The sequence below is a fragment of the Nematostella vectensis genome, chromosome 1, assembly GCF_932526225.1.
Source record: "Nematostella vectensis chromosome 1, jaNemVect1.1, whole genome shotgun sequence".
In the NCBI taxonomy this organism is placed as follows: domain Eukaryota; kingdom Metazoa; phylum Cnidaria; class Anthozoa; order Actiniaria; family Edwardsiidae; genus Nematostella; species Nematostella vectensis.
In genome coordinates this window covers 13592327-13607974 of record NC_064034.1, presented here as the reverse complement: position 1 = coordinate 13607974, position 15648 = coordinate 13592327, and the positions used below count along the sequence as shown (strand labels likewise).

Here is a 15648-nt window from a genome sequence, read left to right as displayed (position 1 = left end):
TGTCACTTCCATACTGAAGATCCTCGTTTTGTCCGCATGGGCGGCCTCGTGTATCTTGTTTCCATATGTGCCATTACTGTAGTTTCCAGGAACATTTTCAGGTAGACGGTACCAGGACCGCCAGGTCCATAACCGCTATCACCACCAATAGCCAGGAACTTGCCCAGAAAAGACAGAGAAAAAAAAAAGGGCATAAAATTCCCAATTCTTAATATATAAGCTCAAGATTCCGCAAACAAGGAGTTCCTCTGACCAAAAGCTTGATTCCTGTTATGGACGACGACGACTGATAAGGGACTGTATTTTTAATGCTAAACGAAGAAAAAACGGCAAACTCGTTGCAGTTCGTGGCGGACAAACCCGAACTGTACAAATTACAAAGCAACCCCTCTCCCTAGTCCCGCGCGGTTCGGACACAGGGCTCCCGCGCTTACATAAGGAAAAAATGCAAAATCAACATATGTAAATCGTTCAAAACACCCCCACCCGTGACGTGATCCGGGGTGAAACGTCACTATCTAAACACAGTTCAATATCAATAACAATAACGTAACTATCGTCTTAGCTGTTCGGTCATAACAGTGTCACTGTTCCTGACTTGCTTCCAGGAGCGCTAGCTTCCCAACAGGTCGGATCAATGTTCCTTTCGTAGTTGCGACTTCCGCAGATCGCACAAGACCATCAGGACTAGCAATCGGTGTCAGAACTCGTCCCAAGCGCCACTTGCCTCTGGGTACATCTCTCTCCACGATCAACACAAGGTCGCCGCGGCGAAGATTGCGCTGTATCGCACGCCACTTGCTGCGCTGGACCAGGTGTGGCACGTACTCTCTTCTCCACCGGCGCCAAAACTGATCGGCCAAGTACTGACTGTGGCGCCATTGACGACGAAGTGACATATCTCTCTCGCTGAATTCACCGGTAGCGGAATTTGTACTCGCACATCCATGAAGGAAGTGGTTTGGCGTTAGCACACTCACATCAGTAGGAGATGACACACTTCCCCCGTACACCAGTGGACGCGAGTTCAGTATAGACTCTGCCTCGGCGAGAACAGTGCGGAAGACTTCATCTACTGTAAGAACGTTTCATAACATCACTCTCATCGTGCGCTTGGTAGACTTCACCAACGCTTCCCAGGCTCCACCGAACCAAGGCCCATCAGGCGGATTGAAGTCCCACTTGACACCGTGCACACTGAGCTCATCTGCGATTCGTTCTTGACTCAACTCCTGGAGTGCATCCCTCAACTCTCGCTCAGCTCCTACAAAGTTCGAACCATTGTCACTCATAATCCTGACAGGATTACCTCAGCGGGCGCGAAAGCGACGCAAAGCCATAATAATGGAATCTGTATCGAGGCTATGCGCGGTCTCTAGATGCACGGCGCGCATGTGCAGGCACGTAAATAGGCACACGTAACGCTTCTCCACGCGATTTCGACCAACACGAACTTGAAACGGCCCCGCGTAGTCTAAGCCTACATGCTTGAACGGCGTGCTGACACCAGCAAGACGAACGGCTGGAAGGTCACTCATCTTCTGGGTCATCGGCTGGACGCTACGGCGATGGCACAGTGGGCACTTAATGGTGCACCCCTTCACTTCTGCCCGCCCACGCAGTATCCAGAATCTCTCGCGTAGGTGGTTGAAGACATGCTCCACTCCAACATGGCGGAGCTTCTGATGGTACTCGGTGACTATCAGGCGTGTGACGTCCTGTCCGTGGTCGAGGATTATCGGGTGCTTCGTTTCCCATGGTATGTCGGCCCGGTCTATCCTCCCTCCGACGCGGAGAACTCCATCTACAAGCTGTGGGTCGAGGTTTGCAATGCGACTTGCTCGAGGAACTGGCTGTCCCTTCTCCAACGACTCAATTTCTCTGGCGAACCTGTCTCTCTGTGTCCACTTGATCCAGTACAGCTCCTCTGTCTTCAACTCTTCAATGCTTAGTACTCCCGACTTGGGCTTATCTCGGTTGCGCAGGTTATACAGGAAACGCAGGATCCAGGCCGTAACTCGGCGCAGCTTTAACCAACTGGAAAACGCAGCAGGGTCGATCAAAGTGGCGTCTGCTTCTTGCTGCACTCTCAGGACCTTCTTTCGCATCTCAGACTTTTCCGACGGCGGTGCAGTGGTTTGAACGTCATCTATCGGCCAAGCGTGCACTGGTAACCTCAGGAACTCCGGTCCTTCAATCCAAGTTGTGTGGGCTTGTATGTCGCCTGCGGAGGCTCCTCTAGTTGCCACATCGGCGATGTTCATCTCCGTTCGTACGTGGTGCCACTGGATGGGGTCACTCTCTGTCAAGATCTCAGCTACACGGTTGGCAACAAACGGCTTAAAATTCCTCGGCTCGCCACGAATCCACCACAGTGCGGTAGTGGAGTCCGAAAGGTAGATCACCTCTCGCATACTCAAACTGAGCTGTACACAAGCGGCCTTGGCGAGTCGTACGGCTAGCTGACACGCCATTAGCTCCCCTCTCGGGATTGAGATCGGCTTCAACGGCATGAGGCGCGCTTTTGCCATGACTAGATGACACGTGACTTCCCCGACTGTCGACGTTGCGCGCACGTAGGCGACTGCGGCGCATGCTTCCTCAGACGCATCGCAAAACACTACTAACTGCTTCTTCCTTAACTTACTGGGCTGACGGTAAATGTAGCGTGGGACAACAAAGGACTTTAGGGCAACCATCTCCGCCTCCCACTTGCTCCACTCTAAGCGCAGATCTGACGATAGTAACTCATCCCAGTCTATGCCACGTGACCATGTACGCTGCAACATGACTTCGGCGCGAACCACGTATGGACTTGCCCATCCTAACGGGTCATACAATCCCGCTAGTTTCTTGAGGACACCCCGTTTTCTTTCTTCTGCGGGGGGTCTTTCGACGTGTGCAAATGCAAAGCCGAGGGTGTCTGACTGAGGATCCCATCGCACCCCAAGCGCTCGACCTTGCGGCAGCTCTCCCATCTCTAGGGCCTCGTTACGGACGGCTCGCTCTGTCTCCGGTACGGTAGCTAACACCTCGGCAGACGACAACATCCACTTACGCATGGGAAATCCCCCTTCAGCCATAAGTGCGGTAACATCCTCGCGCAGCTTTACAGCTTCTCCGACATCCTCACAGGACGTGTATAAGTCATCAACGAATATGTCGCGCTTGACTACGGCGGCGGCGTCTGGCCATTGCTCCTTGTTGTCTTCAGCTGTACGCTGGACGGCAAAGTTCGCTTCACATGGCGACGACTCATCTCCGAACACGAGGCAGTTCATCTCATAAACATCAGGCGGCTTGTCCGTCTCTAGATCTCGCCAAAGATAGCGGTGGTACTTGCGGTCCTCTGTACGCAAGCGCACATGACAAAACATGTCTGACACATCACCCGCGAGCGCTACAGGTCGCTCACGGAAACGCATCAAAACGCCTGGTAGATCGTTATGTAGACTAGGCCCTGCTTCTAGACAGTCGTTGAGACAGATCCCATCGTGCACTGCGGCTGAATCAAACACGACTCTTGGAAGAGGCTTGTGTGGCGACAACACCGGGTGATGGGGTAGCAGCCATTGCTCTGTATCCTCCACCCGTTCCTCATCTGAGAGCTTGCGGGCAAACCCCTTCTCGACGTACGCGCTGATCGCTTTCTTATACCCTTGCGCCAGCTCCGGGTCTTCCTGCAGGCGACGCTCCACTGACTCTAGGCGACTCAAGGCTGTGGCGTAGTTGTTAGGTAATGGAGGTCGGTCAGGTTTCCACAAGAGCGCTAACTCGTAACCTGAATCCACTAGTCGGCATGACTTATCCAAGGCATCCAAGGCTCTCTGTTCGCTGCGGCTGTATGGTGGTGATTCCTCGACGCGGACGCCAAACGTGTCTACTTCCCAGAACATGCGCAGGTTGTGATTTGTGTCGTCTTCGGCGTCTGACACGTGTGCGCGGAGTATGCGCTTTCCCCCACCTTCGGAGTCTGAGACTGGGTCCGCGATAACCCACCCCAGCGGTGTCTTCTCAGCATACGGTTCTGTGACCCCACCCCTCCTGACTTCAAATGGGGCCATTAAGGCTGCTGTGTCGAGGCCTAACAAAACATCAATCGTCCCGTTGCCCGTGTTCTCTACTGGGACATCACACAAATGCGCATAGCGTCGCTTGACCTCTGACCAATCAATAGCACTGACAGGAGCACAGATGCTTTTTATTGTCCACGCGCTCACAGTTCCTTTAACCGCAGATGATGCAAATGGTAGATGCACGCGCTCTGACTTGACCGTGGTACTAACCCCCCTTACTGTGTCAACGGTTAGGTTTTGCCTAGGACCTGATATCCCCAGTTGCTTTGCAAACCCAGTTCTTACAAGGGTAGTTTCGCTGCCTGAATCCAAAAGTACTAATCCCATAACTACTTGGCCAGAGTCACTGGTAAATGGTACTGCAACAGTTTTGAGCGCGACTTTACTGACACTTGGCGTGCTGGCTTGCGCTTTCCCGCAATGAACCCCTTTATCCCCTGGAGGAAGTTCGACAGTTAAGGGCTCTCTAGGTGGTTGTTTGGGAGCAAAGGAATGCAAAAGGTAATGATGACCTCTGTCACAACCATCAACTCCGCATTTCTGGGATCTACTGCACGAACGTCGCTAATGTCCCCCCCTGAGACAGCCAAAACAGACTCTTTTCTCCTTATCCATCTCCCAGCGCTTGTCTACCGTTGCTGGTAAAAGGGTTGGGCATTTTGACTCTGAGTGATCCTTTTCACATAGGGCACATTTTCGTTGGTGCTTCTCACCAACGTGCATGGTTTGTTACCTCTGGTGTCGCCTTTGCTGGGACGCACCTTTAGCTGCGGGCACGCTTTTAGCTGTGGGCTGTTCATTATAGCGCTCGCGCATGCGCAGTGTCTTTGACCGTGTCTGCGCCCACTCAGCTAACCCCTTTAGATCCTCTTGCACCTGCCCCCTCTCTACTTGCCGCACCCACTCATCCCTTTCTTCAGCAGGCAGTTTGCGCACTAACTGGGTGCAAAGTGGCAGACTCTTTAGCTCATGTTGAAATGTAGGGTTATCTAGCGCAAACACTGCGGCCTGCAAGGCGTCTGCAAACCCCTCAAACCCCGTGCGGTCATCACTCCTAACAGCAGGCCAGTCTGTGATTCGGTTTAAATGGGCCTCTATCACATTCCTCGGGTCCCCAAATGTTCCCTCTAACAACTTGACAGCCTTCTCATAATCCCCAGGACCCCCGGTTAGACACGAAATCAAAATTTTTACATTGTCAGCGAGGGAGTTGTTCAAATGTGCGAGCTTCACAGGCTCACTCAGCGTTTTATTGCCATGCACAAGGGACTTGAAAATAACCCAAAAATACGGCCAGTCTTCCCGATTTCCTTTGAAAAGTGGGACCTGAACTTCCTTCAAACCGCTTCTACTACTATTTCCCATGACATCGCTACTGTTAGCAGGCTCTGAACTAGCGTCTTCACTGAAATAATCTACAACTTCTCCCATAATCTCACTTACGGCTTCCTCTAGGTCTTGTAACCAGTCCCCGTCCGCTTCTATGTGTTCCGGATCGAGCTCCTCTAGCTATGTTCCTCGTGCAATTGGACCTGACGACTTTTCTCTTCGCTCGGCAATTCTCCACATTCGACCGAGTTTCTGGCATTCTGGCTACTCCAATATTCTTCAATACATCCGGCTCGGAAGGACCAACTTGTTATGGACGACGACGACTGATAAGGGACTGTATTTTTAATGCTAAACGAAGAAAAAACGGCAAACTCGTTGCAGTTCGTGGCGGACAAACCCGAACCGTACAAATTACAAAGCAACCCCTCTCCCTAGTCCCGCGCGGTTCGGACACAGGGCTCCCGCGCTTACATAAGGAAAAAATGCAAAATCAACATATGTAAATCGTTCAATACAATTCCAAATTTTAAAGAAATTTAGAAGATATGAAATTTAGATGTTAGCGAGCAAAGTTGGCTTAATTTCTGATCAGAGCCCGACTTCTCCCTAAAAACGAGGATAATTCATACTTTGAACATTTGAAAATTGCACTTCAAGCATCATATCTCGAAGATTAATCCATTAGAAGAAAAAAAACAAAATTTGATATGTTGGTTTACATAACATAAGGAACCTCTATGCAAAAATTTCAAGCTTACCGAAGTTAACCAGACCTTATTTTGGAAAAACTTGCCATTTTTTGCTCTGTCCCCAGGAAATGGTTTTCTCTATAGAAGACTGCAATCCGACCTCCACCCCGTACAAGGATATGGACCTGTCATGGTTTGATGTTAGTGAAACAGCAAAACTCCAATCTACAACTTAAATACTAGCGCTGCTGTTTTTCTTTAACTGTTTTTTTTGTGTAATAACCTATTGTATTCACTTTTTTTTGGTCACAAAGGATTGACGGAAGCCCGAGTTGCAAATTCATGATTGATGTCTGAGAAAGAATTCTAACTTTGAAACTTGAAATACTTGAATAACAAAGAAAAAACTTGAAATAACAAGCAATTAACAAAAATGTTGTTTTATTAAACGTGCCCTTTTTAGCTGTCAAAATCTGATGGAAAGATCAAAGGTATCTATGTGTATGTATTTTTGTTTGGATCAACATCTTTATTAACGACCGCTCCCGCCACCGCTTCGGGTAACTTCATTCCTTCCTCCACGAGCAGACAAGGTACCGTCCACAACCAGAGTATCATGAGCTATGACCTCTAGCCTGCCTCCTCCCCGACCCGACCTCCAGTGAAAGGGAAGATGCTCGCTTCGCCACAACTGCCTAATAAGGAGGGGTTGCGGTAACTTCCGTAGGAGACTTCCACTGGAGACGATTGGCTTCTACCTCGGCCTCCGTGACCACCATGCCCCACCCCAGATCGTCCTTGGAAAGCACCCCACCCGTCGCTATAGTAAAGAGAGTTGGTACAGTGTGCAAGAGGGTGTCCGTTGAGAACAGCGAAGGGTTCTATAGTGACGTTTTTGTATTCGATTTGTAAGCTGTTGCCTTCCATCTAAAGTGACGATAAATAAATTAGAAATACCACTTAAATCCTGTACGTACTTCGGCCTTCAGACCAGAGGATCCGGTGGGGCTTGATAATTTCAGGTTTAGCATATATATTCTCTGGAGACTTCGCCTGATAAATTCAGGTGAAAACTTTACAGTGCTCCAGTTTATGGTACATGGTATTTATACTTCTGGTTTAAGATCACGCCTTTTGTATTGAAATTTGTAAAACATATATTACCAATAAAACGCTGACAATAAGTTCATAAACGGTGAATAATTGTTCGAATTATTATACCTGAATGACATCTAATGAAGAACTGCCAATTCTGGTGCGGTGACTTATTTAGAAGACGCTCTCGTATTGAAATCTTCGAGAACAATGACTTTATGCATGCTTTAAAATTCATGCCGCAAATTTATCTTAACTTCATATTCGAAAAGTCCGCTCTTAGGAAACCTGCCTAATAAGGAGACTCGGATAGCAAGGACAGTTAAAAAAAAAGTTCAACTAAAATAATCCTTTAACATTCTATAAATGATAACACTATTAGATCGCGTTATTGAAAACAATTTTGTAATTCCAAACAGTGACCTTATTAACGGGGTTCCATTGTAGTATCTCACCCATTCTATTCTTGAAACTAATGTTCAGCTGTCATGTATGACTATCCTTATTTAGTATAAATCCACTCACACATCACAAATCTCGCCATTCGTTTGGCTCCAGTACTCACTATCTATTGAGCCATAAATAGTGAGAAGCGAAAAAGCGGTTATTTATTACTGATAATTATTGAAATCGTCATTTATTTGAAGGTAGTATGTGAGTTGATTTATACTAAAACAATTAGACTACTCGTTCTCGTTTTCTATGAGTCAAATAGTCTATTGACTCATAGAAAACTCGAACTCGTAAAGTCTAATTGTTAACTATAAGACTATAGGATTTGCAGCATTCATGACCATTAGAAGAAAGTTGTTTTCAAAAAGAACTCACTAGTATTTGAAGATTCCTTAATAAGGGATTATGGATTGTTATCTGGTTTGGAAACAAGAAAGTTCCAATAAGATGAAAATAACTTGAATTTGGAAAATCTACTCCAGGGGCGGATCTAGGGGTGGGCCCCGGCCTCCCTATTTTCAGATAACAAGTAATATAAGGAAAGCCACGGAAGAACAATGAATCCGGCCCCTCGTTTCTTGAAACCTTTGTTTCGGCCCCTGGATCCGCCCCTGTACTCCACCACCATCGCCCTCAGCAGCATTGATGTCACCCATTGTAACATTGATGTCTTTGAAGCCCATCATCCCGATTCACATCCAAAGCATTACATAGTTAAACTTGACTTAATTGAGACTGAAACAGTGTTTTTTTTATCCCTTTAACTTGCTGAAAAAGTAGTCTCTCTTGCGTCAACATAATAAAGAGTGTGTTTTCTATGTGCAACTATGTGTGTTTGCTGTGTGTAATTAATAATAGATGAGTATTTCAAACGAATTCGTTTCATAAAAAGTGTTGGGGCTTGATCAACATATGTTTCGAGGAGCACGGAAGTATGGCGTACTCTTTGACGATACTGATGCTTTCTCTGCTTTATTTGTTCTGTGAAAGCGAAGGTAAGAATAATATAGTACTCATGTTAACGAAAATAAAAACACAGCCTTTGGTTTCTCTGGACTTCCTTTCCTACTTAATTTTATATATTGTAACTTTATAAAAAAATACTAAAATAAAACGTGTGAACTGTGACCTCCGTGCGAGTTATTATTATTTTTTTGCTCATAGCAAGTCATATCTAGCTAAATCCGGCGGTTCAAAACTATCAATAAAATTTAGAACTAGAAAGTGGGTCTAGGATCACCTGCGTTGAGGGACGTACTGTATTCTTTGGAATATTTAAAACAATTAAATCGGCTATTTTTCCCCATCACTATAAAATTTATCGGACATACACAACAAGCGGAATATTCTAATAGATGGAGGGGGCAGGTAGCTTACAGAAAACCCAAAATCTTAAGGAATAGGTTGATGCATTTAACTCTAAAGGGGAGGGTCTGAAGTTATTATCGGTTATTATAAGCACAGGCTTCCCACCCGCGTCAGTGAAGTATTTCTATGGACATACGAATTCACGCAAATAAACATCTATAAGTTATATCTTCATTTTCTAATTCATGAAATAAACTTAGTTTGGATGTAAATGTATCCGTCTGTGGTGTTTTTTTTTCCCTAGAAGCTCAAATTTACGAGTTTAAAGCGATATAAGTTAGACTCGATTTCGAGTCGATACTAAGTGGAACCTTATATTTGACTACCTCAGCTTCAGCGCGCTTTTCTGCCGGATTTTTAGCAGTACGAAAACACTGACACAGTTACAGGATGAGAGAGGGATAGAACTATCCCCGAAACGAGTTTTTAAGCAATCCGCTCACAAACCTGCGAATAATGGTTTTTTGAACGTCAATTTTAGGTTTCCGTCGATGATCGGGACATAGCAGCTGGTCAAATGCCATCCTTGGAATGTAATTTGCATAGACAGCGTAGCCGGCAGAAAAACGTAGGTAGTCAGAATAAAGTTTTCAGCCTTGTGTTTTTAACATACTTAGTATCGACTCGACTCGAAATCGAGTCAAACTTATATCGCTCTAAACTCGAAAATTTAAGCTTCTAGGGAAGAAAAAAACACCACAGACGGATACATTTACATCCAAACTAAGTTTATTCCATGAATTAGAAAATAAAGAACTAATAGATGTTTATTTGCGTGAATTCGTCGGAATTCGTATGTCCTTAGAAATCCTTCACTGACGCGGGTGGGAAGCCTATGATATAGGCAGAATAAGGAAATAGATACATGAATGCGTCCCGTAAACCTACCAAATTGAATAAAGGATTCAACTGAATTTCAGAATTTAAACAATTTTAATCTTAAAACGTATGAACTCAGCGTTACTTTTAAAGGTAAAAAAAGAGGTTAAATTCTTTAGCTAAAACTCCCAATTGAACCTGAAAACCTGTACCTGAAAACCTGTACTGCGTGGGCTTAGCATAAGACCAAATATAACTTAAACACTTGGTTCCGCTATAAAAGGGTATTAAGCTCCTCCCACCCCCGGGCAAAAACAATCATTTATCAATCAGCCGTCAATGAGTCAACATGTCAAAACAATTGCTCTGAGCGCTAGATTTAAATTCCATATTCTAAACCAAATTAAATATAATTTCCTAGTCTCGTCCATCTAATTTTTTTTCTATTTATAGTAAAATAATGCTATACCAAGCTGTGTGCGCTCTAAAATACGAGCATTTTCATCACGGTGCGAGGATAATTGCGTTAAATTTTGGATAGCGCAAAAGTTAAAATTTTACACCAAAAATGTGAGTGGACAGCAAATCACTAATTTAGCAATCTCTAAACACAAGTGTCTTGTTACCTGTGCAAAAATTGCTTTATTCCAACCGACTGAGGATCAGAGATCAGAGCAATTTTACAGTGGACTTATAATTTGTGACTGCTAGCGTGACAGTGTTCTGGTTATAATTGCAAATCGAGCCCGGGGGTGGGAGGAACTTACCCTATAGCAGAACCTCGTGTTTAAAGATTGTCGATCAACCACTCTTTTGTTATTGTTTACAATTGAAATACAGTGGTTCATTGAAAGAAAACTTCAAAATAACCATCCACAATTAAAGCCTAATACTTTACTAATAATATTAGATTAAAAGTTTCTCAATTACCTGCTTGAATTAACCGATGGAAATGGATTCTTTGAGTCGCTAGGTTTTGATGCCTATTAATGTTTAACACAGGATGCAAAACGATCATCTGGTTACCGCGCATAAACAGCAGCGCGTTGATGAATCACGTGTTGCATAACTTTACGAACAAGAGCCTGGACGCCTGTGAAGCTGCGTGTTATATGAGTGACAGCTGTCGATCATATAACTTTAACCAGAAATTGGAGCTTTGTCAGCTCAGCAACTCAGACCACATGGAACATCCTGGAGACATGGGACCGAGGGAAGACTTCATCTATCATGGAACAAAGGTGAGGGTGCATGTACTGTCTGTAGTAAACCTTTGGTAAAATGTTGTATCAAATTCAAAGAGACCAAACCAATTTGGCTGGCTCATGCAAACTCGATTCAGTAAAATCCTAACCAGACCAGAGACTTTAAAAGTGCACTTCTTTCCGGGTAGACCATTTGAAAGTTCCAGAAAATATCCATACCCCCCCTCCCATTTAGGGGATTGGAAATTCCGGGGTGGGGGGTTCAAACGCCCAGGAATTTCCAGAGGGGATAGGGGGTAAAATGCCCTTTTTCCTTAACGGTTACTGTATTCTTTTCCAGTGGGTTGGAAATTCCAGAGGGGTGGGGGGTCATACCTCCGACCCCCTCAATAGGGGGGGTATGGATATTTTCTGGAACTACACATTGTCTTGCTCAAGATTTTTTCGCGAAAAATAAGGTTGTTCAATTTTTTCTCCTAGATGTAATTTAGCTGTGCCTTATAGCCAATGATCGCTTGTTCGAATGGAAAATTATAGCTTACATCGATTCATTTCTGGAAGAAATTTTGTTACCGTAAGATATTATATTTGTATGAGATATTTTGGGGTTGTTAGTTTTCGCATTTCGCGTATTTCTCGAGAGTTTGATTCTGCATAAACAAAGACATGATCAATACAATCAATCTCTGAATATTTAACCATGTATGTATTTTGCAGAATACGTGCGCCCTTAGACCATGTCGTGCGAATCAAATCTGTCGAGCTGACAACGTTTGTGTCTGTCCTGCTGACCAGCCAAAATGCGGATTAAGTAAGTTGACATTTTAGCGTTATTATTACCTGCATATCACGTTTTTTCGGTATTGTGAACAAACCAGGTAGTAAACAAACCAGGTAGCCAAAGAGAGCGACTATATTTGTATAAAATTTAAACAAGAGGGCTTGATTTAAGAGATAGAATCCCTCGTACCAGGGTATGTTCCAATGTCGTCCTTGAAAGTTGTTTTCTGATTGACTAGCGCTCACGCATCTTTACGAGTCTCACACGCGATCAACATCTTGAACGATGTGAACCGAATATACATACAGGGGCGGATCTAGCTTTCGCTAAAGGGGGGATTTGGTTCAGTGACAAAGGGGGTGAGGGTAATTTTTTTGTTGCATATGGCTTCCTGGTAGCCCAAAGGGGGGTTTGAAACCCCTTACCCCCCCTCCCTCCCTAGATCGGCTACTGATATACGTTTTTTCCATAATATCTTTTTCTGCACATCCCCTCCCAAGCTTATTGTCTGGCTTCGTGCATGGGATGCTGTTTATTAGAACAGCATTAGAAAGTCATAAAAGTGTGATTTCAGATTGTCATTAGACTTCACCTCCCCTTCCCCCCTTCTAGACAGAAAATGCCTTCAATAAAATAATTTCTTTTGTTTTATAAAATGATACTAGTAGCTTTTTTTTGTTCCCTAACAAACTTATAAACAAAAGAGAAAGGGGTCTTGTATAATGGCTTATGGAACAAGTAATATTGTTTCACAGGGCTTTTTGAAATGAAATTGAATGGCCAGCTAATCTTTCAGCTCGAGCACTTTACTTCTTCTTTAGAACTTCTAGTTTAAACCCCCCTTAAATAGACTCCTGCGTAGCCGTTTTTAGTTTCAGTCTCGAATCCCTCCCCACACGAACGGCTGCTAACCACAACACATCCAGATGTTTTAACCTTGATCAAAACAATTTCATCAAACATTTGTGTTGAACGTACAAGTTCAATTACAATGTTCGAAAAACATGTTTGAATTTTAGGCCTTTAAAATGTAGTAGCCCAGCGCCAGCACAAAAGAAAACAAACACTAAAATGAATAAGTGCTAAATAAGTGATTCCATGGGTTTGTGAAAACCACTCGAAAAAGCGCTCATAGGCCTCTCAAAAAGACCATAAACTGATTTCATAATCTTTGACATTTATTTTCAGAGACAGAGGTCATTTGTGAGGAAGGTCTTGCGCAGTTGTCGTGCCCGGCGGGTTCTGTCATATACATTGAGTGGGCGCACTACGGTAGATCATCAATAGGGCACCCATGCCCGCATTCAGCTGACAATCAGCTCTGCATAAAGAGAGAAAATATCCCTATGACACTTGAAAAAGTCCGTCAATTCTGCCAGGGAAAGATCTCATGCAGTTTTAAAGTTATTTCAACGGCAGTGCTTGGCTTTGACCCTTGTCCTGGTATTTACAAGTACCTTGAGCTACGCTATTTTTGCATGTAGACCAGCCTTTGCTCACGTGTCTTTATTATTCAAACTAACCGAGCGCATACAAGTAGTAGAGAATGGTTTGTTTATTAAGAGATCTTATGAATTAGTTCCGTTTTTAAATCTACTAAATCAAGCTGTAGTAACCTGCTGCACTACACTAACCTGAACCGAAGGGCATACCTCGCGTAGGTTAAAGTAATGTTTTTACAAAGACAAATGTGTGAAAGGCTCATAATTTATCAGGAATATCGTGGACAAGCTCACGCAACTATTTTCATTCGAATGTGGTTAGGCTTCTGGTCCTAGGTTTCGAAAATACGACGATAAACATTTATTTTCAATGACCAATTTTATATTTTGTCAATCGTATATGGCTGTTTCGTTGATGGTCTGGATTTTAAAAAGAGATACTTCCCCTCAATATCGCGTACATTTTCGTGACTGCATTATAAGTTCGATGTTACTGCCAGTATCTACTATCTCATTGTATTAAGATTTATATTGTGTTACAAAGGTAAACAGCAGTAATAAACGAGATAAAACTTAACACTAAGGCCAAAAATGCACACCTAGCCCACAGTATATCCATCCATGCGAGCGGAATTCACCGGACTTTATTCGTGCTCAACATTTAGACGAAGTTGTTTTTTGTATATTTTTACGTTTAATTGCGTTTTTACACCATTATTATATCAAAAATGATAACTTGTTAGAATTACGAACCACGTGTCATTGTATATTCCGAGCAACAGATATGTCGAAGTCTGTATTTCCGATTTTTCACATTCTGTGGGTAGGCCAGTCCATAGTTGTTCACCTTGAGTACACGGTATTTGACCCCATTCCCATTCCGTCGTTCAAGGTACACAGTTCCCGCCGCTCCGGGCTCAAGGGAACTGTCCCCGCCCTTTGCGGATAGGGTGCCATTGTAGTTAATCATTGAGGGGTGGTAGATGGCGAGCCGACCGCCTGACCCGCCCCCACCCACCCTGGGGAGCCATTTCCACCATTTTCTGATATCCGTCCAAACAGCAAATAAAATATTTACAAGTTGAAAAAAAATAAAAAAGGTATATTGTGAGGAAATATTTACTTTTATGAAATTTTCGATCTGATTTGGTAAAGAAGATAGTGGTTTTTCAAATGGAATGAAAACAGCAACATGTGTTACTAGGGGGAGGCTTGCTCTCCTTGGACTTGAAATTCCTCGTGCGATGTATAACATACAACATGAATGTAAATAAAGCATTAGATTTTGAACACCATTACTAGAAGGCGCACAGCTTCGATTTCTCACCAGTTCCATCCTATTTTCCCTACATTACTATCATCGAAATTGTTGTCTTCTACACACTTGACAGTCGATAAAAGAATGGAGTAAATGTAGGGAAGGGGAGCGCCTCGTCTATGTCTCTATTCTTTCTCAACCCTTTGGGCTAAAGGTTCTTGTGCTCAAGGGGTTAAACTTTTTTGTGTAATACTCAAAGTTCAGTTCAGTTGTTCAAAAAAATACTTCGCATTGTGAACGAGCGACAGCGTGACAAAGACCTCACTTGCCACGGCAAGAAATCAAAGATTGTGTGAATAAACTGTGACACTTGCGTGACATATCACCAGGAAGCCATGTGACCATTCTTCGACATCTAAGAACACAAACAGAGCTCCCTTTACCGTAATGTCTCCCATAGCCACCTACGCTGCCATAAGTCCAGGGTATGTAAACAGATCCATAGAACTGACATACGTGGTTCTCAAAAGAGCCCAGGCTCTTTTGCCATTTCCAGCTTTCCCTGCGCCACTAGCTCCCTGAAAGTTACAGTCCGTGCAAGTTACCGCTTCTACCCTTGTTGGTTTTATAGCCGGCGTGGTTATGGCTGAGTTTACCACCAGAGTAAATGGCAACGAGATGGGACGCTGTGACGTTCAACCGACCGTTGGATTAAAAGTGACCGCCGCCATAGATCTAAAAGATCACGTTCAGGGTTAATCTAGAGCAGTATTACAGCAAACGATGCTACTCTGCTTATAAATGCATTGCATAGCTAATTTTTTTCAGGTCCATTTTATAGGTGGTAGAATAGTATTTTAGCCCGGGACAGGGTGCTTGCAAACATAATGCTCACTGCTACTACTTTGCAGAAATTGAGAGGCTTAAAAGAACAAACGACGGAGAATGACTATGTGAACAGTACATCAGATTTGTTAGTTCAAGGCGAGTATTAAAGCTCAGATCACGTGAGTGCAGCTCGAAAGTACCATCGTCCTGCACTTGTAGAGACTGTAACATGTACTGCCCATGTGTTGTTCTATTCCCAAGACTGGAGTTTGAGTCCGCGAAAAACGAGCCACCGTCGAACA

General features: G+C 44.0%; 3 protein-coding genes across 3 annotated transcripts; 1 reads left to right on the top strand and 2 right to left on the bottom strand.

Annotated features, from left to right (window-relative positions):
* Positions 1–290: 290 nt before the first annotated feature.
* On the bottom strand, positions 291–4646 carry LOC116618440. Its single transcript, XM_048730837.1, has 2 exons — positions 2651–4646; positions 291–2590 (listed from the first exon to the last, which is right to left on the bottom strand). Exons 1-2 carry the CDS (start codon positions 4401–4403, stop codon positions 1311–1313), a joined length of 3033 nt encoding a protein of 1010 aa, XP_048586794.1. The 5' UTR covers positions 4404–4646; the 3' UTR covers positions 291–1310.
* Positions 4647–4805: 159 nt separating this feature from the next.
* Positions 4806–5507, bottom strand: LOC125558915. The gene has a single exon (XM_048720433.1). It carries the CDS (start codon positions 5505–5507, stop codon positions 4806–4808), a length of 702 nt encoding a protein of 233 aa, XP_048576390.1.
* A 2870-nt stretch (positions 5508–8377) lies between these two features.
* Positions 8378–14012, top strand: LOC116620140. The gene is made up of 4 exons (XM_048731667.1): positions 8378–8640; positions 10835–11073; positions 11755–11848; positions 13007–14012. Exons 1-4 carry the CDS (start codon positions 8580–8582, stop codon positions 13300–13302), a joined length of 690 nt encoding a protein of 229 aa, XP_048587624.1. The 5' UTR covers positions 8378–8579; the 3' UTR covers positions 13303–14012.
* The last annotated feature ends 1636 nt before the right edge of the window (positions 14013–15648 follow it).